The sequence below is a fragment of the Oncorhynchus nerka genome, linkage group LG9b (genome assembly GCF_034236695.1).
Source record: "Oncorhynchus nerka isolate Pitt River linkage group LG9b, Oner_Uvic_2.0, whole genome shotgun sequence".
In the NCBI taxonomy this organism is placed as follows: Eukaryota; Metazoa; Chordata; class Actinopteri; order Salmoniformes; family Salmonidae; genus Oncorhynchus; species Oncorhynchus nerka.
This window is the reverse complement of record NC_088424.1, coordinates 43,264,208-43,284,169: the sequence shown is the minus strand read 5'-3', so window position 1 is coordinate 43,284,169 and position 19,962 is coordinate 43,264,208. Positions and strand designations below refer to the sequence as shown.

The following is a 19,962-nucleotide window of genomic DNA, read 5'->3' as shown; positions in this document are numbered from 1 at the left end:
GCCAGTCTGTGCTAAAATACATCCGCAATGATACCAAGAGATTCCATACCTTTGTGGCTAATAGGGTTGCTATGATCCGTGACCTATCGAAAGCAAAACAGTGGAGGTATTTGAACTCCAAACACAACCCAGCCGATAATGCCTCAAGAGGATTACATGTTGAAATGTTCCTGAACTCAAAGAGATGGTGTAAAGGACCAGAATTCCTGGAGAAAACAAACTCAATGGCCGAAAGTCCCCGAGGAGCTTGGCTCCATCCCTCCGGATGATCCAGAGGTGAGAAAAGACGTAATCGTAAACCATACAAGTGTGGAAGAAAAGAGTCCAACCAGCAAACTGATTGAGTACTATTCAACATGGAACAGCTTGAAGAAAGCAGTTGCCTGGATGCTGAAACTGAAGAAACGTCTTCTACAGTTAAGCCAGAAAAGGAAAATTCTCTCTCAAACCGATCCCAGATCAGAGTCTGACAAAGTCACTGAAGGAACAAATTGACAAGTTCAAACTGACGTTTGGAAAAGAAAGTCTGTGGATGACCTAGATGAAGCAGAAAAGGTCATCATTCGATTTGAACAACGACAGCACTTTAAACAAGAAATTGCACTAGTCGTGAAAGGAAAACAATGTGCCAAGAGAAGTGGCTCAATCTGTAAGCTTGATCCAATTATTGACAATGGCATTCTGAGAGTAGGAGGAAGGTTAAGCAAAGCTGCTATGCCTACGGAACTAAAGAATCCTATGATCCTGCCCAAAGACTCCTACATCTCTAGACTGATCTTACACGACAGACCAATCACTACTGTAACAAATGACCCTAATGATCTAGAACCCCTGACTCCGAACCATCTGCTTCATCTGAAAGCTAAGCCAGTCCTGCCACCAGGACTATTCCAGAGAAGCGACCTATACTCACGAAGGAGATGGAAGCAAGTACAATATATCACTGACCTCTTCTGGAAGAGATGGATCAGGGAGTATCTTCCACTTATGCAGGAGTGGAGCAAAACTAAGAGAAACTTCAGTCCTGGTGACCTCGTGGTCATCGACGATGACAACGCCCCAAGGAACTCTTGGCTAATGGGGCGTGTGGTGGAGGCTTTGCCAGGGGCCAAAGGTCTTGTCCGGAGCGTCATGGTTAAGACTAAGACCAATATCTTACAGAGACCTATCAATAAACTCTGTCTGCTCCTTGAGGCGACGGAGTGACACACACACACACACACACAGTGCTCCATCTTAGAATCACGTGCACCTCTGATTCGTTGATGTTGTACTCTTACATTCTTTGATGTCATACATTTTTGGACGTCAAACTCTTGACATTTTTCAACTCAGACTGAGATCTATGGACTATTTTCCTACATGGCACCTTGTATATTTGTATATAGCTATGAACTGTAATAGTGCTCTGGTATAGAATGTTTTGTGTATTGGCTCTATGTTTGAATATTAAGTAATTGTTGTGCATTCAGTGCAGTCAACAATTAGGGGCCGGTATGTTAGAGCCGATTTGGACATATTTGTATAAAATACCGAACATATGGAGCTCCATGTATATTTGTGTAAATATATTAAATATTAATGTAAATGATGAAATATTAGGTACGTATCTTTATGATTTATATTTACCTGATTGAGATATATTCATTTGTTGTTAGTGTAACTTAGGTTTTGGCCCCCCCCTCTTGCCTATTCATTGTATTGTGGTAAGTGTGTTAGGATAAAGGCAGGAAGTTGGGCCTTCGGGGGGGGGGGGGGGAGTCCTTGCTAGATGCGGGAGCGGTATAGTTTTTTGACCATACATACAGACATACAGACAGGTCATAATATGTATTTTCCATATCAAGTATTGAACTGCTTTAAGTTGATTGGAGACTCATTTATTTGTTAGATATAAGAAGAATAAACATTTTTGTTGCACCATATCCCTGGATGTCAATGAATGTTTGGCTGTTTGGAAACCTTGAGTGTGGACTGTATGCGTACCAAACAACCCCGCTTCAGGCTTGGGCAGTGGCTATGGTAAAGACGACAAGGAAGCCACTACAACTATGGCTCCAGTTACTAACCACAAATTATCTTTGAGCTACAATATTGACATGCACACATGTTCATTACGGCACAAGGTAGCAAAACGTTTTGCAACGTAATGTGAAAACAAGTGTTTTAACTTTTTTGTTATTGGACAAGTTCAGTAGAACCTCTCATTTTGGAGTGTTTTCGACCTGCTCAGTCTGGGGCGGCAGGTAGCCTAGTGGTTAGAGCGTTGGACTAGTAACAGAAAGGTTGCTAGGTCGAATCCCCGAGCTGACAAGGTAAAAATGTCTTTCTGCCCCTGAACAAGGCAGTTAACCCACTATTCCTAGGCCGTCATTGAAAATAAGAATTTGTTCTTAAATATAAATAGTTAAATAAAAATGAAATATGTCTGGAGTGGAGTGGTAATGGTGCTTATCTTGACTCTGTTGTCCTGACTACATTTCAGAGGTCAACATTTTTTGCATTTTGGGTTAATCAGAGGGCAGTGGGGAGACTAGAGATTGGCATCAATGTTCCCAGCTCATTTAACTACCAACGTACAGTAATCTACCGCTGTGAAGCAGGCAAGAAGTACATCTCTAATACTATTGACTTTTTAAAACTGCATGGCATTGACTTAGCATTTAGTATTTGGACTGCCATGCCTGACTTCTGACCTCTTATCATTTCCCTCAAATGCACAATGTGCCTGATTTTGCCAGAGTGTGTTTCAGTGACCTTCATTAGACCTCCCTTCAGTTAACAATGAAACAAAACGGTTTACTTTAAAAGATACCTAACGTTACACAGTGTGCTTTGACCTTTCCACCTCTGCTTTTAGTTCCTGTGACCTAACTAATTGTATTTGTTCTCTCAGTATCTCAGACGCAGAAAGGTCATGATCAAATAATGAAGTGGATATTGTGTAATGGGTATTTTCCTGTGCTGTAGTTTGACCTTAACTGTTGACCTAAGTGAACATGTTTAAATAGTTCTCATTTAGCAGAGTCTTTATCCATAGCGATTTACAGTTTGTGCATTCGTCTTATGTGGTTGTCTCACCTGGCCATTTGATCAGTCGTAATAAAGTACATTTTTCTTCAAGGTAACCATCAGCTGATCACATGGCTGATGTCAAATGCATTTTTTTGGGGGGGGGGGGGGTTCCTCTAGTGAAGAGCAGTCACCTTAGATCATACGTCTGTTACACTGTACTAATAGACACAACAGTTATTTTTTGGGGGGGTGGGGGTTCCTCTAGTGAAGAGCAGTCACCTTAGGTCATACGTCTGTTACACTGTACTAATAGACACAACAGTAATTTTTCTTTTGTCTTTTGAGTGCTAACCCACACAGTACAGTGTTACCTTACTGTAGGCTACTGTATGGACACAACAGTTGAGGTGTTATCTGTGTTTGTTTCCCCAGGTCTTACATCAAACATTCCCTCAACACACATTCCTGATGAATGGGCTCATTCACGGTGTCAAGGTGAGAGAATGACAGTTTACAGCGGCCTAGCTTGTTGGGAGTTTAGTCTGTAGCTAGGACACTCATTAGGTAAACTCACCATGTTCCATGTTTATGTAGTTGGGCGTGTAGATGCTGTTAATCTCTTGTTGACTATGTAGTGGAGAGTTTCAGTGACTTTCACCTCAGGTTGTCTGTGTAGATGTTAACCTCAAGTTGGGTGTGTGTGTAGATGTTGAAGGCGGGAGTGTGTATGCCTAGTATAGTAGGTTGTATCATGGGAAAGCATGGACTACTGCACTAGAGCCACAAACGGTACGTGTGTTGAGGATTGTCCATGTTAGTTACTCATTATTTCAGTGCACAGATCACCAAGGTCTCCTCATTTCTCTCCCTCCCCTAGGGTATTTTGTCGTTCCTGAGTGCTCCTCTGATTGGTGCGCTGTCAGATGTATGGGGTAGGAAGTCTTTCCTGTTGCTAACAGTCTTCTTCACCTGCGCCCCCATCCCCCTCATGAAGATCAGCCCATGGTGAGAACACACACACACTACATCACTAATACATCTCTATGGGCTGTGATGGTGCAGAGCCAGATTAATAACATAATTTTTTTTTAAAGTATGGTCAACTTCAAGTCTGTGAAGGTGTTTTAAAGAGACACTGTGTAGACATTGCCCCGCCATTTCCTGGTTGCTAGAATTCTAATAGTTCTAATTTCAGTTTGTGACAAAAAAAACAAGCAAGTGTATATAGTATAGGGCTTTCAAACTCCACCCAGGACATCGAAGCCAGTCCCACTGCATTTTTGTTCACTGTTTCCCTATAATTACGGACTGATTTGGACCTGGGACACCAGGTGAGTGTGCAATGAATTATCAGGTAGAACCATCAGCCTCCGGACCTGGTAGGGTAAGAGTTGAGTACCCCTGGTGTAGAGAATCATTGTACTGTCCAAAACCGCTGTGAAATATATTTTCACAACCAAAAACAATTGTATTTTCAGCTGTTTGAAGCTGGTGTACAAAACCGAAAGTAAAAGACGCACGAACGGGAAGCATAGAAACAGTGCACATAGAACAGATCTACCACTTCTTAGACTTGCTTTCAATGTGACTGACAGATCTATAACACACACTTCTATGTGTGTCGGGTCGATCAAAAAGTTACATATTGCAGCTTTATGTTCAAGAGTAGATGAAGCAACTGCCCCCCCCTAATCGCTGTCCCCGTATCGGTCGTTTCCCTGTGGTTCAACAGGACCTCTACTGTAGTGGTATCCACAGTCACAATAGAGCTATACAGACTTGCTAACATATAACCTTGACTAATCTCTTCTCCCTCCTTCCCGTCCTCTCTTCAGGTGGTACTTTGCAGTCATTTCCATGTCTGGTGTGTTTGCCGTCACCTTCTCTGTGATCTTTGCGTACGTGGCGGACATCACGGCAGAACACGAGAGGAGCACAGCCTACGGTTTGGTGAGGAGGGGAAACTAAATAACAACCAAGATGTGCATCCTATCAGTGTTATTTTTGCTGTTTTGTATATATGTGACTCTGGGATGCTGGCCTTCTGGGCAGAGTTGCAAAGAAAAAGCCATATCTCAGACTGGCCAATAAAAATAAAAGATTAAGATGGCCAAAAGAACACCGACATTGGACAGGAAATCTGCCTCAGCATCCCAGAGTCGCCTCTTCACTGTTGACGTTGAGACTGGTGTTTTATGGATTCTATTTAATGAAGCTGACAGTTGAGGACTTTTGAGCCGTCTGTTTCTCAAACTAGACACTCTAATGCACTTGTCCTCTTGCTCAGTTGTGCACCGGGGCCTCCCACTCTTCTTTCTATTTTGGTTAAAGCCAGTTTGCGTTGTTCTGTGAAGGGAGTAGTACACAGCGTTGTACGAGATGTTCAGTTTCTTGGCAATTTCCCGCATGGAATAGCCTTCATTTCTCACAACAAGAATAGACTGACGAGTTTCAGAAGAAAGGTCTTGTTTTTGGCCATTTTGAGCCTGTAAACGAATCCACAAATGCTGATGCTCCAGATACTCATCTAGTCTGAAGGCCAGTTTTATTGCTTCTTTAATCAGGACAACAGTTTTCAGCTGTGCTAACATAATTGCAAAATGGTTTTCTAATGATCAATTAGCCTTTTAAAATTATAAACTTGGATTTGCTAACACGACGTGCCATTGGAACACAGGAGTGATGTTTGCTGATAATGGGCCTCTGTACGCCTATGTAGATATTCTATTTTTTAATCTGCAGTTTCCAGCTACAATAGCCATTTACAACATTAACAATGTCTACCCTGTATTTCTGATCAATGTGATGTTATTTTAATGGACAAAAAAAATTGCTTTTTTTTTTCAAAAACAAGGACATTTCTAAGTGACCCCAAACTTTTTATATAAATAAATAAATAATACTCCTGACTTTAGAATGACACCAATTCTCCTGTCCTCCCCTCTAACATTATCTCTCCTCTCCCCTCTGTCTCCTTTATCTACTGCCCATCCCCCCTTCAGGTGTCCGCTACCTTTGCAGCCAGCCTAGTGACGAGCCCGGCCATTGGAGCGTACCTGTCGGAGACGTACGGTGACACCCTGGTAGTTATCCTGGCTACGGCCATTGCCCTACTGGACATAATTTTCATCCTGGTGGTCGTCCCCGAGTCATTGCCCGAGAAGATGAGACCAGCCTCCTGGGGAGCACCCATCTCCTGGGAACAGGCTGACCCCTTCGCTGTGAGTACTATGCTATTATCGTACTGTAGTATAATGACCCCTTTGCTGTGCGTACTGTACTATATAGTAAAATATTATAGTACTGTAGTATATTACCTCCTGGGAGCAGTCTGACCCCTCCACTGTGAGTACTATAGTACTATTCATGGGTTGCATCTCCGTCACTTGAATCACGTCGTTGCCATAGTTATCAACGTTCTACAGACGCCGCAACCATATTGATGCTCAGAAGTAGAACGAGGGCTAATGACTTTGAATCGGAACTAATGACTGTGTCTAAATGTATACTGTAGGTGCTTGGGAATATGATGACATTGCTAAAGTAGGCACATAGTTTTCTATTAAATATTTACTTTAGACAGATGGCAATGTTGCAGTGGTAGAAAAAGTGGCCAACTGTCTTGAGTAGCATTAAAGAAGCCTTAATGGGAAATTACTCAAGTAAAAGTTAGTCACCCTGTTAAATATACTTAAGTACATTTTTAGCAATTACAACTTAAGTATACATTTAAAATTAGCCAGGGACACACTTCAAAATTCAGACATCATTTACAACCTAAGAATTTGTGTTTCGTCAGTCTGCCAGATCAGAGGCAGTAGGGAGGACATTTTTCCTGTCCTGCTAAGCATTCAAAGTACTTTTGGGTGTCAGGGAAAATGTATGAAGTAAAAAGTACATTTTCTTTAGGAATGTAGTACAGTAAAAGTTGTGAAATATAAATAGTAAAGTACAGATAACCCCCCAAAAACTACTTAAGTGGTATTTTTACTTTGGTACAATACACCACTGCAATGTTGTCATTAGCTAGCAAAGTTAGCATTGCTAGCTATTTTGGACTAACGTTAGCTAGCTCAAATTTCTCCTCAATATAAGCTAAATAGCCAGCGTTATACTGCATCTAAAGTCAATCTCACGACATCAAAATGATGACAAAAGGTTTTCCTACTAATTATTTGCGTTTTTTAGAATTGTCATTGTGTTTTCGAGCCATGGTAATGCACTTTGGACGGAATCGTCATCAGCACCTAATGAGGATGCATTGAGTAGACTGCTCAGTTGGGCATCAGTCCTAAAATTACCATTCAAAACAATATTGGCGTGACTATGAATTATGTCATTTTGCTGAATACCATTCTGCCTGAGGGGAGCCTCTATCTCTAAGGAACAGGACAACCGATCTGTGTTTGACAACAAAATGTATCTGAATCTAATTTATTCTATGTCCCATCTCCAGTCTCTGCGGAAGGTGGGCCAGGATTCCACGGTGCTTCTCATCTGCATCACAGTGTTCCTGTCTTACCTGCCTGAGGCCGGACAATACTCCAGCTTCTTCCTCTATCTCAGACAGGTACTGACAACACCGAGACTCACCCCCTCCAGGGTTCTCCAACTGGCCCGAATTTGGCCCGGGTGTGATTTTTATTTGGCCCCAAGTTTTCTGAGCAATAAAAAAACATTTACACAGAAAACAAAACAAACTTGTACCACACAGATGGAGTCCTGGGAGTTAAGTAAAGAAATACCCTACAAATAATAGAACAATTAGCAGTTGTAAAATAAGACCGCAGTAAGATTTATGTGGCATTTATGGTTTTCTACATATGACTATAATGGTGACCAAATTTTCCAGAATTTCTCAGTATTCTCATGCAGGTCAAAAGTGAGTTTCTTTTCTTTTTTTTCTTCTTTCTTTTTTTCTGGAGCCTGAAAGCCACATCCTCGCAGACAGTATTTCAGCTTGTGGACATGTAAATATTTTAATAAAAATATACAAGAGTATTAAACAGATGTTCAGAAGAGTCAGGCTCAAATACAATGTTAGTCAAAATAAAGAAGTTATAGGTTTGGTGAAAGAGCATATTGTCTAAGATCTTCTGAATCCGCAAATGAACCTCCTGCCATTTGAAGACTGGATTCTGTTTCAGTCCCAAAAATACATGTGCAATGGTGCCAGTATCTGGTTGACATTTTGAAACTAATGAAGGCGAAACCGGTGTAAACTAGGTTCTATGAAATAATTTAACATTTTAGATATTGTATGCTTAGAGTTTGATTTGGGGGAAGACCCACAGATAGCAGTCCAGTCCTCATCACCAAATGCACCAAATGTCTCTCTTCCAATGTCTCAATGTGTCAGATTAAATCCCTCCAGTAGAATTTGAAATTTTTTTCATTTTTTTTCAACCACAGTCATTTGAAAACAGTTTACCCACTTTATCTAGGCAAGTCAGTTAAGAACAAATTCTTATTTACAATGATGGCCTAGGAACTGCCTTGTTCAGGGGCAGAGCGACAGATTTTTACCTTGTCAGCTCTGGGATTCGAACCTGCAACATTTAGGTTACTAGTCCAACACTTTAACCACTAGGCTACCTGCCACCCCGCCTGATTTAAGGGCAATCGGTGACCAGAGTGATAAATTGTCTGGATTCTCTAAGTATCTCCTTTGCATTTCTTCAAACTGAGTGTATTACATACTATAAAATGGTCAGATAAGGCCTGCATTTTTTTCACAATTCTTGATAAATAGTAAAGAACATAACACCCATGGATGACATGCTGTAGATTCCATCCCAACCTGAAGTGAGTCACGTCTGTCTAGGCACCAACAAGTGATTGATATGAGCATGCCAATGATATAGTAGAGCCCTCTCAGGTCCGTAGGCTTAATTAGTTTGGTTAATTTCAGTCTCGGTTTCTTATTTATTCCAGATATATTTAGAGATGCTGGCCTTTTAAAAATAAAATAAACACTTTTGGGAAGATTTTGAGTTTTTTTTCCCATCCATATCGGTTGAACTATTTAGACATTTCTGAACTTTCTGTACTTTCGTCCCATCCTATTTTAGGGGACCAAAAGTATTGGGACAAATTCATTTGTGTATTAAAAGTAGTCAAAAGTTCAGTATTTGATCCCATATTCATAGCACGCAATGACTGCGGCAAGCTTGTGACTACACATTTGTTGGATGCAGTTGCTGTTTGTTTTGGTGGTTTCAGATTATATTGTGCCCAATAGAAATGAATGGTAAATAATGTATTGTCATTTTGGAGTCACCTTAGAATAGGTTTCTAAACACTTCTACGTTAATGTGATATGCTACCATGACTACAGATGATCCTGATAAGTGAGAAAGAGTGGAAGATCATAACCCAAAGACCATGCGAACCCTCACCAATACAATAACAGAGGTTATCATTTTTGCAGGGGTATAATATTTGTGAGTAACTTTCTCACTCATCATTATTCACGATTCATTTAGGATTATCTGTAATCATGGTAAGATCCGCATCAAACCAACTCCTACCCCCTAGTCTCGACCCCTATTTTGGTGGGTAGATACAGTGATGCATCAGCAAATTTATAGTGGAGAGAAGTCCATTCTTCCCACGCAGGAAGGTTCAGAGTACAAAAATAATACAATGTGGTCTGCTTCATATCTGTGAATTCACTGACTGGGGAATTCCGATGGCAGGCTTCTGAACAAACTCCTTAGAATGTGGCCAAATAGGGCTACTGTTTTTTATAGTGTCAACAACATGGTCTGGTCTGTCCCCAGTTAACTACAGTTAGAGAACTAGTCAGCCAGCAGGGCTCAAAACTGCAACCCCCAAACTCTCTCATATGACATGGCAGTGTGACACCAGTCGCACCTCTTGCATATGACATCCCTTTGACATGGCAAAGGGCAGTGTATTTTATTTTATTGGTCGTAGGGTGCCAGTGAAATAAATGTAGCTGGTTGCGTTGGTTTTTGTTCACAATTTTACTTTTTTTAAATTCAAACAGAAATGGGTACGCATGAGTCTTTGATATTCCCAATCCAGTCGTGCTCTTTTGAATGAACATCTCTAAAGGTTTCCCCAAATAAATGTTGACTGCGAAGTAGGCCAACCTGGCAGAATTATATCGTGATCATTTATGAATCGGGTGGCATTTGTTTTGCAAACTCTGCTATTACATGTGGCCTAAAATTGTACAGTGCTAACCTGACACCCTAGACCCACTTCCATTTCCAGTTCACCCACGACTGTGTGACCACGCACGTCTCCAACTCAATCTTCAAGTTTGCAGACGACACAACAGTAGTAGGCCTGATTACCAACAATGATGAGACGGCCTACAGGGAGGAGGTGAGGGTCCTGGTGGAGTGGAACCAGGAAAATAACATGTCCCTCAACGTCAACAAAATGAAGGAGCTGATCATAAACGTCAGGAAACAGCAGAGGGAGCACGCCCCTATCTACATCGACGGGATCGCAGTGGAGAAGGTGGAAAGCTTCAAGTTCCTCAGCGTTACACATCACTGACAATCTGAAATGGTCCACCCACACAGACAGTGTGGCGTAGAAGGTGCAACAGCGCATCTTCAACCTCAGGAGGTTGAAGAAATTTGGGTTGGCCTCTAAGACCCTCACAAATTTTTACAGATGCATTACAGAGCATTCTGTCGGGCTGTATCAACGTCAGGTACGGCAACTGCATAGCCCGCAACCGCAGGGCTCTCCAGTGTCGCGTCTCTTGACTGTGATTCAATTATGAGTTGCTATTTTATCAAATCGATTACCTAACGTTTAATTGATTACGTGATTTAATTAAACCATTAATAACCTGGGGCATCACAGAAGCATTCATTTATATTGAGCGGTTATCTCCCGAATCCACTCTCTTAAAGATCTGAATATCTTTATCAATAAGTCAATTATTAATCGTCACCTTATTCAGTCTCATTCTCATTGTAAAGTACTTTACCTGCACGAATCCTGGCTAACAAGTTGAATCAGCAACACACAAATTGGCTTATTTATTTACTAAATACCTAAATCACACAATTACACATGTATGCATACATACATACATGCATACGATAGATCATACATCGATTACTAATCATGTCATAAGTCCCTGGTGGGCTAATCCGATATGACGGCGAGTTACACAAAGGAAGGGGGTTGGGTTTGAATGAAAAAGCGGGAAGACTGAGGGACAAAGGGTTTGGGTCTCTATCGGACCATGAGAAGCTATGCTACCGTAAAGACAATCTTACGCATTCTAATAACTGCCCTTTCGGAAAAGGAAAATGCTAGAGATATATTTACTCTGAGCTGCTCTTCGATAAATGGGTTGAATATGGAAGACTGGTTTACCCAGCAGATATCGCCATTGTCCTTTTGAAGAATCTTTATGGTCGTAGTGTTGTAGAGCGGATACATTAAAGTACCCTGTCGATCTCAGGAGATTGTCTGTCCTTTCATAGGCCACGTACGTTTACAGCTGTCGTTCTTAGGAGATTGTCTGTCCTTTCCTAGGCCACGTACGTTTACAGCTGTCGTTCTCAGGAGATTGTCTGTCCTTCCCTAGGCCACGTACGTTTACAGCTGTCGTTCTCAGGAGATTGTCTGTCCTTTCCTAGGCCACGTACGTTTACAGCTGTAGCTGAGAACTCTACGTCTCAGATGTATCACTCCTTCTTTAGTGAAATAATAGTTCAAAGTTCATACCAAGTTGCCGTAATCAGCTCGTATTCTGGCTGCTCTATTCTAAATTAATCTTCACCTCCACGTGATCTGATCTCATGTAAATTTCGTTAGAGTAGTTGTTGAGCCGTACACAACCACAGCTCACGCTGGGGTTTGCTTAGTCTAACGTGAATTGGGTCATCGGGGCTTTTGTACTGGGGAAGAGAAGGGCGTGTTTCATCCCTCTCCAACCAATGTCTGTTCACTTGGGCGTGGCCACTGAGTGAGCGTAAGTTTACTTATGATAACAATTCTCTCATTTTGAAGCTAAAATCACATTTAATCTTCTCTCAAATAATTTAAACAACATTTAAATTGCACAACAATTCCATGTGAATCTGATAACTAGAATGTGTAGACTTTCCAAGATACAATTTGTCATATCAGATATGTCCCAGACACCAACTGAAAGATTAGTGGAATCTGTGTGGGTAGCTGGACAGGTAGGATGACTGACAGTGAAGGTGAACAGGTGGTCACGTGACAGAGGAATGGATGAGACTGAGGCAGGAATTCCTTTAACCATAAAGTGGTATATTTACTGAGTAGTCTGTGTTGCATCACAAAGGAAACAAATAACATGTATCCAATCAAATTCATAATCAAAAATCATATCATTCATTATTAACATAATTTAGGGAGTTCAACAGTCCAGTTCATTAAGAAGTCAATCGTAATCATCCGTGAGTCATTTAGGCTCGTAACTATTTATCATGAAAGAATACAAACAGTGATTGAATAACCATTCTATAATCCCCATTAGTTTGGCATCAAAGTCGATCAGTTAGCAAACAATGACGTTTCTCATTTCACCCTCAATTGTCTTCATGTGTACATATAATTAATTTCATTACATATGAACCATATTGATTGCATAATTGGCTTATGAGGATCCGTAGGGCCGTGATCATTGACCATTCACATGACACTGATTTGAAGCGTGCGCTCCAAGCCTCCGTGGTAATAACGATAAGCGATAACTGATGTCCCGCTCCCCCGACCGCCACAGATAGTTCAGATGAAAGGTAACAGTCGGTGGATTTACGTGGATTCATGGACGCACAGAACTTCTAGATCAGATGGAGTTAAGGAAGAGAAAGCAGAGAGATCAGGCGATGGCAATTTCCTCCTTTTATGGAGTTGAGATCTGTCGGACATTTCCACCTGACCTAATTAAAGCGCCCCTGACCCAGCTGAGTAAGTGGCAATGGATTAAAGGATTATTCCACCAACTCCATGGGCCTTTTCTCCACCAACTGACCTGACATATTCTTTAAGTATCAACGGACACTTTCAACTGGTTGAGAAAGGGAAATATTTTTCCATTCCCCAACCTTTTGATGTTATCATACTTTCTCTATGTTAACAAAGGGCTTTCCAAGAGTCCATTCTGTAGAGTGGAGAGAAAAGGGGGGAAAGGTATTTATGTGGGGGGGTCATAAACCTCACCCAACAGGGCAACGTCATGACAAGAGGGTGGTGTGGTCTGCCCAACGCATCACCTGCCTGCCCTCCAGGACACCTACAGCACTCGATGTCAAAGGAAGGCCATAAAGCTCATCACGGACATCAACCACCTGAGCCACTGCCTGCCCTTCAGGACACCTACAGCACCCGATGTCAAAGGAAGGCCATAAAGCTCATCAAGGACATCAACCACCCGATGTCAAAGGAAGGCCATAAAGCTCATCACGGACATCAACCACCTGAGCCACTGCCTGCCCTTCAGGACACCTACAGCACCCGATGTCAAAGGAAGGCCATAAAGCTCATCAAGGACATCAACCACCCGATGTCAAAGGAAGGCCATAAAGCTCATCACGGACATCAACCACCTGAGCCACTGCCTGCCCTCCAGGACACCTACAGCACCCGATGTCAAAGGAAGGCCATAAAGCTCATCAAGGACATCAACCACCTAAGCCACTGCCTGGTCACCCCGCTATCATTCAGAAGGCGAGGTCAATACAGGTGCATCAAAGCTGGGACCGAGAGACTGGAAAAACAGCTTCTATCTCAAGGTCATCAGACTGTTTATATAGCGATCACTAGCTGGCTACCACCCGGTTACGCAACTCTGCTCCTTCGATGCTGCTACCCTTTTGTACATCGACATGGAAACACTAGTCATTTTAATAATGTTTACATACTGCTTTACTCATCTCATATGTATATACTGTATTCTATTCTACTGTATTTAGTCAATGCTTTACTCATCTCATATGTATTTACTGTATTCTATTCTACTGTATTTAGTCAATGCTTTACTCATCTCATGTGTATATACTGTATTCAATTCTACTGTATTTTAATCAATGCCACTCTGACATGGCTCGTCTTAATATTTATATATTCCGTTCTTTTACGTTTAGATTTGTTAATTGTTGTGAATTAGATACTACTGCATTGTTGGAGCTAGGAACACAAGCATTTCAATGCACCCGCAACATCTACTAAATGTGTATGTGGCCAATAATATTTGATTTGTAAATATGATATTGTCAAGTTAAAATGTTATTTGTGTATGGAGTACAGGAGGCTGCTAAGGGGAGGACTGCTCATAACAATGGTTGCAATGGTGTGAATGGTATTGAGGTCACTTGTTTGATACCATCACATTAATTCCATTCCAGCCATTACTATGAGCCCGTCCTCCCCAATTAAGGGTCCGTAAATTTAAAGATTACATTCAAATTATGCATCAGCCACTTTCCTGGATGGTTTTTCATTCTGGCCAGTAGCTTTTCAGTTGGCGCTGGCCCAGTGTGGTGCCTTTTTTTTCTCTTTTTTTTTACCACTTTTTCTCCCCAATTTCATGATATCCAATTGGTAGTTAGTCTTGTCTCATCACTGCAACTCCCGTACGGACTCGGCTCTCGACCTGCGCCTCTCCCGTGTGTCCTCCGAAACCCAACCAAGCCGCACTGCATCTTGACACAATGCCCACTTAACCCGGAAGCCAGCCGTACCAATGTGTCGGAGGAAACACTGTGCTCCTGGCACCCGGCCCGCCACAGGAGTCAGTAGTGCGCGATGGGAAAAGGACATCCCTGCCGGCCAAACCCTCCCCTAACCCGGACGACGCCCCATGAGTCTCCCGAGGTCGCGTCCAGGCTGTGATGGAGCTTGGACTCGAACCCAGAATCTCTAGTGGCACAGCCAGCATTGTGAATTTACCAGTGTCAAGCCCTGCATATTTTAAATATGGCTAGTCATTTATTAGCCTGGTTCTGTATGGAATACAGGTACGTTATGGGACTGGTCAATATCATAACACATCTGCCCGGCCAAATAATGTGCTGGCGCAATCAACTGAAATAGTTGGTAGCGCCAGTGGAAAAAGTTAGTCTAGACCCCTAGGCCAGTCTGACTCTCTCTGTCTCTCTCACTGTGTCCCGAATAGCACCCAAATTATGGGCACTGGTCAAAAGTAGTGCACTATGTAGGGAATTAGGGTGCCGTGTGGGACATAAACCACTGACTGACTGACAAATTAGATCCACTACCAGTAAACACTGAAAAGGCCCTTTTTGTGTTAATGAGGGACTACAGTAGTTAACAAAAGACCAGTCACAGCCCCTCTGGTGTGTTCCAGGTTGTGAAGAGGAGTGTGAAGAATGTGGAGAGAATTCCTCTGGAGAGACTTGTCATATAATTATCTGTTGTTTGTCTGCTGAATGTGTTATGACAGTTGCAGTTCAATTCTAGTCGTTGTTTGCAAACTAGTATCACTGCCCACAGAAATGTGTATTATTGTGAAAACTGGAAGCATTTCCCAGTGAGGGTGGAGTTTTAGCCCTTTCCCTGAATTCAAAATCAACACTGCCTAGGAGGTAGGGTTTGATTTGGGATTCAGGGTCTGTGTATGTGAGCCTTTTGTCCGTCTACACTAACATGTACTGTATATGTACATTTACCTTCAGAGAGTATTCACACCCCACTTATTCCTATGTTGTGTTACAGCCTGAATTTAAAATAGTTTAAATTGAGATTTTTGTGTCACTGGCTTACAAACTACCCAATAATGTCAAATGTGGAATTATGTTTTTAGAAAGATTTCAAAAAATGAAAAGCTGAAACTGAGTCAAGTCAGTTTTCAATTCAATAAGTATTCAACAAATCTATGGCAAGAGTTAAATGGCTGTTTAGCAATGATCAACAACCAACGTGACAGAGCTTGAATCATTTTTAAAAGAATAATGTGCAAATATTGTACAATCCAGGTGTGCAAGGCTCTTGGTGTTTTCACACTTGGTCGCTTTCAGACAATGTTGTGAACTCGGTGCAGTTCGCTTCAGTCTTTGTGCAGTGTGAACACTCCAAAGGAACTCTGACCCCTCGAGCCCCCGGATCAAACTGAACTGAGACCATCTCGAGAGGTGGCTCCAATGTGAGGGGTTATGGCAGGGGAAAACGGTGTTGCAGTAGTCTAGTGTGAGGGGTTGTGTCAGTAGTCTAGTGTGAGGGGTCGTGTCAGTAGTCTAGTGTGAGGGGTCGTGTCAGTAGTCTAGTGTGAGGGGTCGTGTCAGTAGTCTAGTGTGAGGGGTCGTGTCAGTAGTCTAGTGTGTGGTGCAGAAAAAAAATGACAAGAGAACATGGGGAGCGTTGTGTTCACATTGCCCTAAAAAAAAAGGGAATCGGGTTCCGGAAACAAGCGAACCGAACACGGACCACCTCTCGAGATGGTCTCAGTTCAGTTTGATTCGGGGGCTCAAGGGGTCAGAGTTCCTTTGTGACAAAACAGTTTGTGACTGTTCCAAAAGTAGCAATGTGATTGCATGGAGGACTCGGGCCACAAACTAGGTGAAGTGAACTGGAAAAAGAGTTCAGTCCTCATTTGAAAGGGCAGTGTGACTACAAAGAGAACAGAGTTCTCATTCTAAGTTATTTTTATTTTATCCCAGAGTTCTCTTTAAAGAGGACTATCTGTTAAAACACCCTTAGACTTACCCAGGAAGACTCCGTTGTAACTGCTGCTAAAGATGATTCTAACATGTTGACTCAGAGGTGTGAATCATTGGTTACATTTACATTTAAGTCATTTAGCAGACGCTCTTATCCAGAGTTGATTTAATTTCTGTATTTCATTTTCAATAAATGCCTAAACATGTTTTCACTTTATCATTCTGAGGGTATTTTGTGAATTCAAGCTGTAAAATAACTACATTTACATTTAAGTCATTTAGCAGACGCTCTTATCCAGAGCGACTTACAAATTGGGGGACTAAATGTGAAATCTGTCCAAGGGTTATGAATACTTTCTTTCCCCCAGGTCTCTCTAACCTGTGTCTTCTCTCTCCCCCAGGTCTCTCTAACCTGTGTCTTCTCTCTCTCCCCCCAGGTCTCTCTCTAACCTGTGTCTTCTCTCTCTCCCCCCAGGTCTCTCTCTAACCTGTGTCTTCTCTCTCTCCCCCCAGGTCTCTCTCTAACCTGTGTCTTCTCTCTCTCCCCCCAGGTCTCTCTCTAACCTGTGTCTTCTCTCTCTCCCCCCAGGTCTCTCTCTAACCTGTGTCTTCTCTCTCTCCCCCCAGGTCTCTCTCTAACCTGTGTCTTCTCTCTCTCCCCCCAGGTCTCTCTCTAACCTGTGTCTTCTCTCTCTCCCCCCAGGTCTCTCTCTAACCTGTGTCTTCTCTCCTCCCCCAGGTCTCTCTAACCTGTGTCTTCTCTCTCTCCCCCAGGTCTCTCTCTAACCTGTGTCTTCTCTCTCTCCCCCAGGTCTCTCTCTAACCTGTGTCTCTCTCTAACCTGTGTCTTCTCTCTCTCCCCCAGGTCTCTCTCTAACCTGTGTCTTCTCTCTCTCCCCCCAGGTCTCTCTCTAACCTGTGTCTTCTCTCTCTCCCCCCAGGTCTCTCTCTAACCTGTGTCTTCTCTCTCTCCCCCCAGGTCTCTCTCTAACCTGTGTCTTCTCTCTCTCCCCCCAGGTCTCTCTCTAACCTGTGTCTTCTCTCTCTCCCCCAGGTCTCTCTCTAACCTGTGTCTTCTCTCTCTCCCCCAGGTCTCTCTCTAACCTGTGTGTCTTCTCTCTCTCCCCCCAGGTCTCTCTCTAACCTGTGTGTCTTCTCTCTCTCCCCCCAGGTCTCTCTAACCTGTGTGTCTTCTCTCTCTCCCCCCAGGTCTCTCTAACCTGTGTGTCTTCTCTCTCTCCCCCCAGGTCTCTCTAACCTGTGTGTCTTCTCTCTCTCCCCCCAGGTCTCTCTCTAACCTGTGTGTCTTCTCTCTCTCCCCCCAGGTCTCTCTAACCTGTGTGTCTTCTCTCTCTCCCCCCAGGTCTCTCTAACCTGTGTGTCTTCTCTCTCTCCCCCCTGGTCTCTCTAACCTGTGTGTCTTCTCTCTCTCCCCCCTGGTCTCTCTAACCTGTGTGTCTTCTCTCTCTCCCCCCAGGTCTCTCTAACCTGTGTGTCTTCTCTCTCTCCCCCCAGGTCTCTCTAACCTGTGTGTCTTCTCTCTCTCCCCCCAGGTCTCTCTAACCTGTGTGTCTTCTCTCTCCCCCCCCAGGTACAAAGGTTCAGTTCAGAGACAGTAGCTGCCTTCATAGCTGTGGTGGGCATCCTCTCCATTGTTGCTCAGGTTGGTGACTTTTGACACCCGTTGTGGTGTTTTTTTATACTTTTCGTATCAATATTCTGCCTCGCAATAGGTCCCAGAGACAGAGTTGACATATCTGTAATGAACGACTGATTTTGTTGGACTACCTGCTATGTTCCCTTTGTCAGACGATGGTTCTGGGGATTCTGATGCGCTCCATAGGGAATAAGAACACTATCCTACTGGGCCTAGGCTTCCAGATACTACAGCTGGCCTGGTACGGCTTTGGATCTCAACCATGGTCAGTAACAACTACCTTTTTTAATACACTATCACAACCCTAACATACTGGCCATAACTAACCCTGACCCTAACATACTGGCCATAACTAACCCTGACATACTGGCCATAACTAACCCTGACATACTGGCCATAACTAACCCTGACATACTGGCCATAACTAACCCTGACATACTGGCCATAACTAACCCTGACATACTGGCCATAACTAACCCTGACATACTGGCCATAACTAACCCTGACATACTGGCCATAACTAACCCTGACATACTGGCCATAACTAACCCTGACATACTGGCCATAACTAACCCTGACATACTGGCCATAACTAACCCTGACATACTGGCCATAACTAACCCTGACATACTGGCCATAACTATCACTGGCCATAACTATCACTGGCCATAACTATCACTGGCCATAACTATCACTGGCCATAACGTACTAACTATCACTGGCCATAACGTACTGGCCATCACTCACCCACCCTAACGTACTGGCCATCACTCACCCACCCTAACGTACTGGCCATCACTCACCCACCCTAACGTACTGGCCATCACTCACCCACCCTAACGTACTGGCCATCACTCACCCACCCTAACGTACTGGCCATCACTCACCCACCCTAACGTACTGGCCATCACTCACCCACCCTAACGTACTGGCCATCACTCACCCACCCTAACGTACTGGCCATCACTCACCCACCCTAACGTACTGGCCATCACTCACCCACCCTAACGTACTGGCCATCACTCACCCACCCTAACGTACTGGCCACAACTAACCCTGACCTTCACCCTGACCCTAACGTACTGGCCACAACTAACATACTGGTCACTCAACCCCTTTAAGCACAACTTTTTGTGGAACAGGGGGACTGAGGGGATAGGGGAGAGAAAATAGTCCTGATGCTCTGTTAGTGGTTAGGCCCCGGGAGAGAAAATAGTCCTGATGCTCTGTTAGTGGTTAGGCCCCGGGAGAGAAAATAGTCCTGATGCTCTGTTAGTGGTTAGGCCCCGGGAGAGAAAATAGCCCTGATGCTCTGTTAGTGGTTAGGCCCCGGGAGAGAAAATAGTCCTGATGCTCTGTTAGTGGTTAGGCCCCGGGAGAGAAAATAGTCCTGATGCTCTGTTAGTGGTTAGGCCCCGGGAGAGAAAATAGCCCTGATGCTCTGTGTTAGTGGTTAGGCCCCGGGAGAGAAAATAGCCCTGATGCTCTGTGTTAGTGGTTAGGCCCCGGGAGAGAAAATAGCCCTGATGCTCTGTGTTAGTGGTTAGGCCCCGGGAGAGAAAATAGCCCTGATGCTCTGTGTTAGTGGTTAGGCCCCGGGAGAGAAAATAGCCCTGATGCTCTGTGTTAGTGGTTAGGCCCCGG

General features: G+C 43.4%; 1 protein-coding gene across 1 annotated transcript in view; it reads left to right on the top strand.

Annotated features, from left to right (window-relative positions):
• Nucleotides 1–19,962, top strand: part of mfsd14a2 (major facilitator superfamily domain containing 14A2) — a 48,976-nt gene that overhangs the window by 15,709 nt on the left and 13,305 nt on the right. Inside the window, exons 3-9 of the mRNA XM_065013756.1 lie at nucleotides 3,448–3,510; nucleotides 3,893–4,020; nucleotides 4,851–4,965; nucleotides 6,018–6,236; nucleotides 7,472–7,585; nucleotides 18,253–18,324; nucleotides 18,471–18,583. Of these exons, the coding sequence (XP_064869828.1) occupies nucleotides 3,448–3,510; nucleotides 3,893–4,020; nucleotides 4,851–4,965; nucleotides 6,018–6,236; nucleotides 7,472–7,585; nucleotides 18,253–18,324; nucleotides 18,471–18,583 (824 nt within the window). The remainder of the gene's footprint in view (nucleotides 1–3,447; nucleotides 3,511–3,892; nucleotides 4,021–4,850; nucleotides 4,966–6,017; nucleotides 6,237–7,471; nucleotides 7,586–18,252; nucleotides 18,325–18,470; nucleotides 18,584–19,962) is intronic.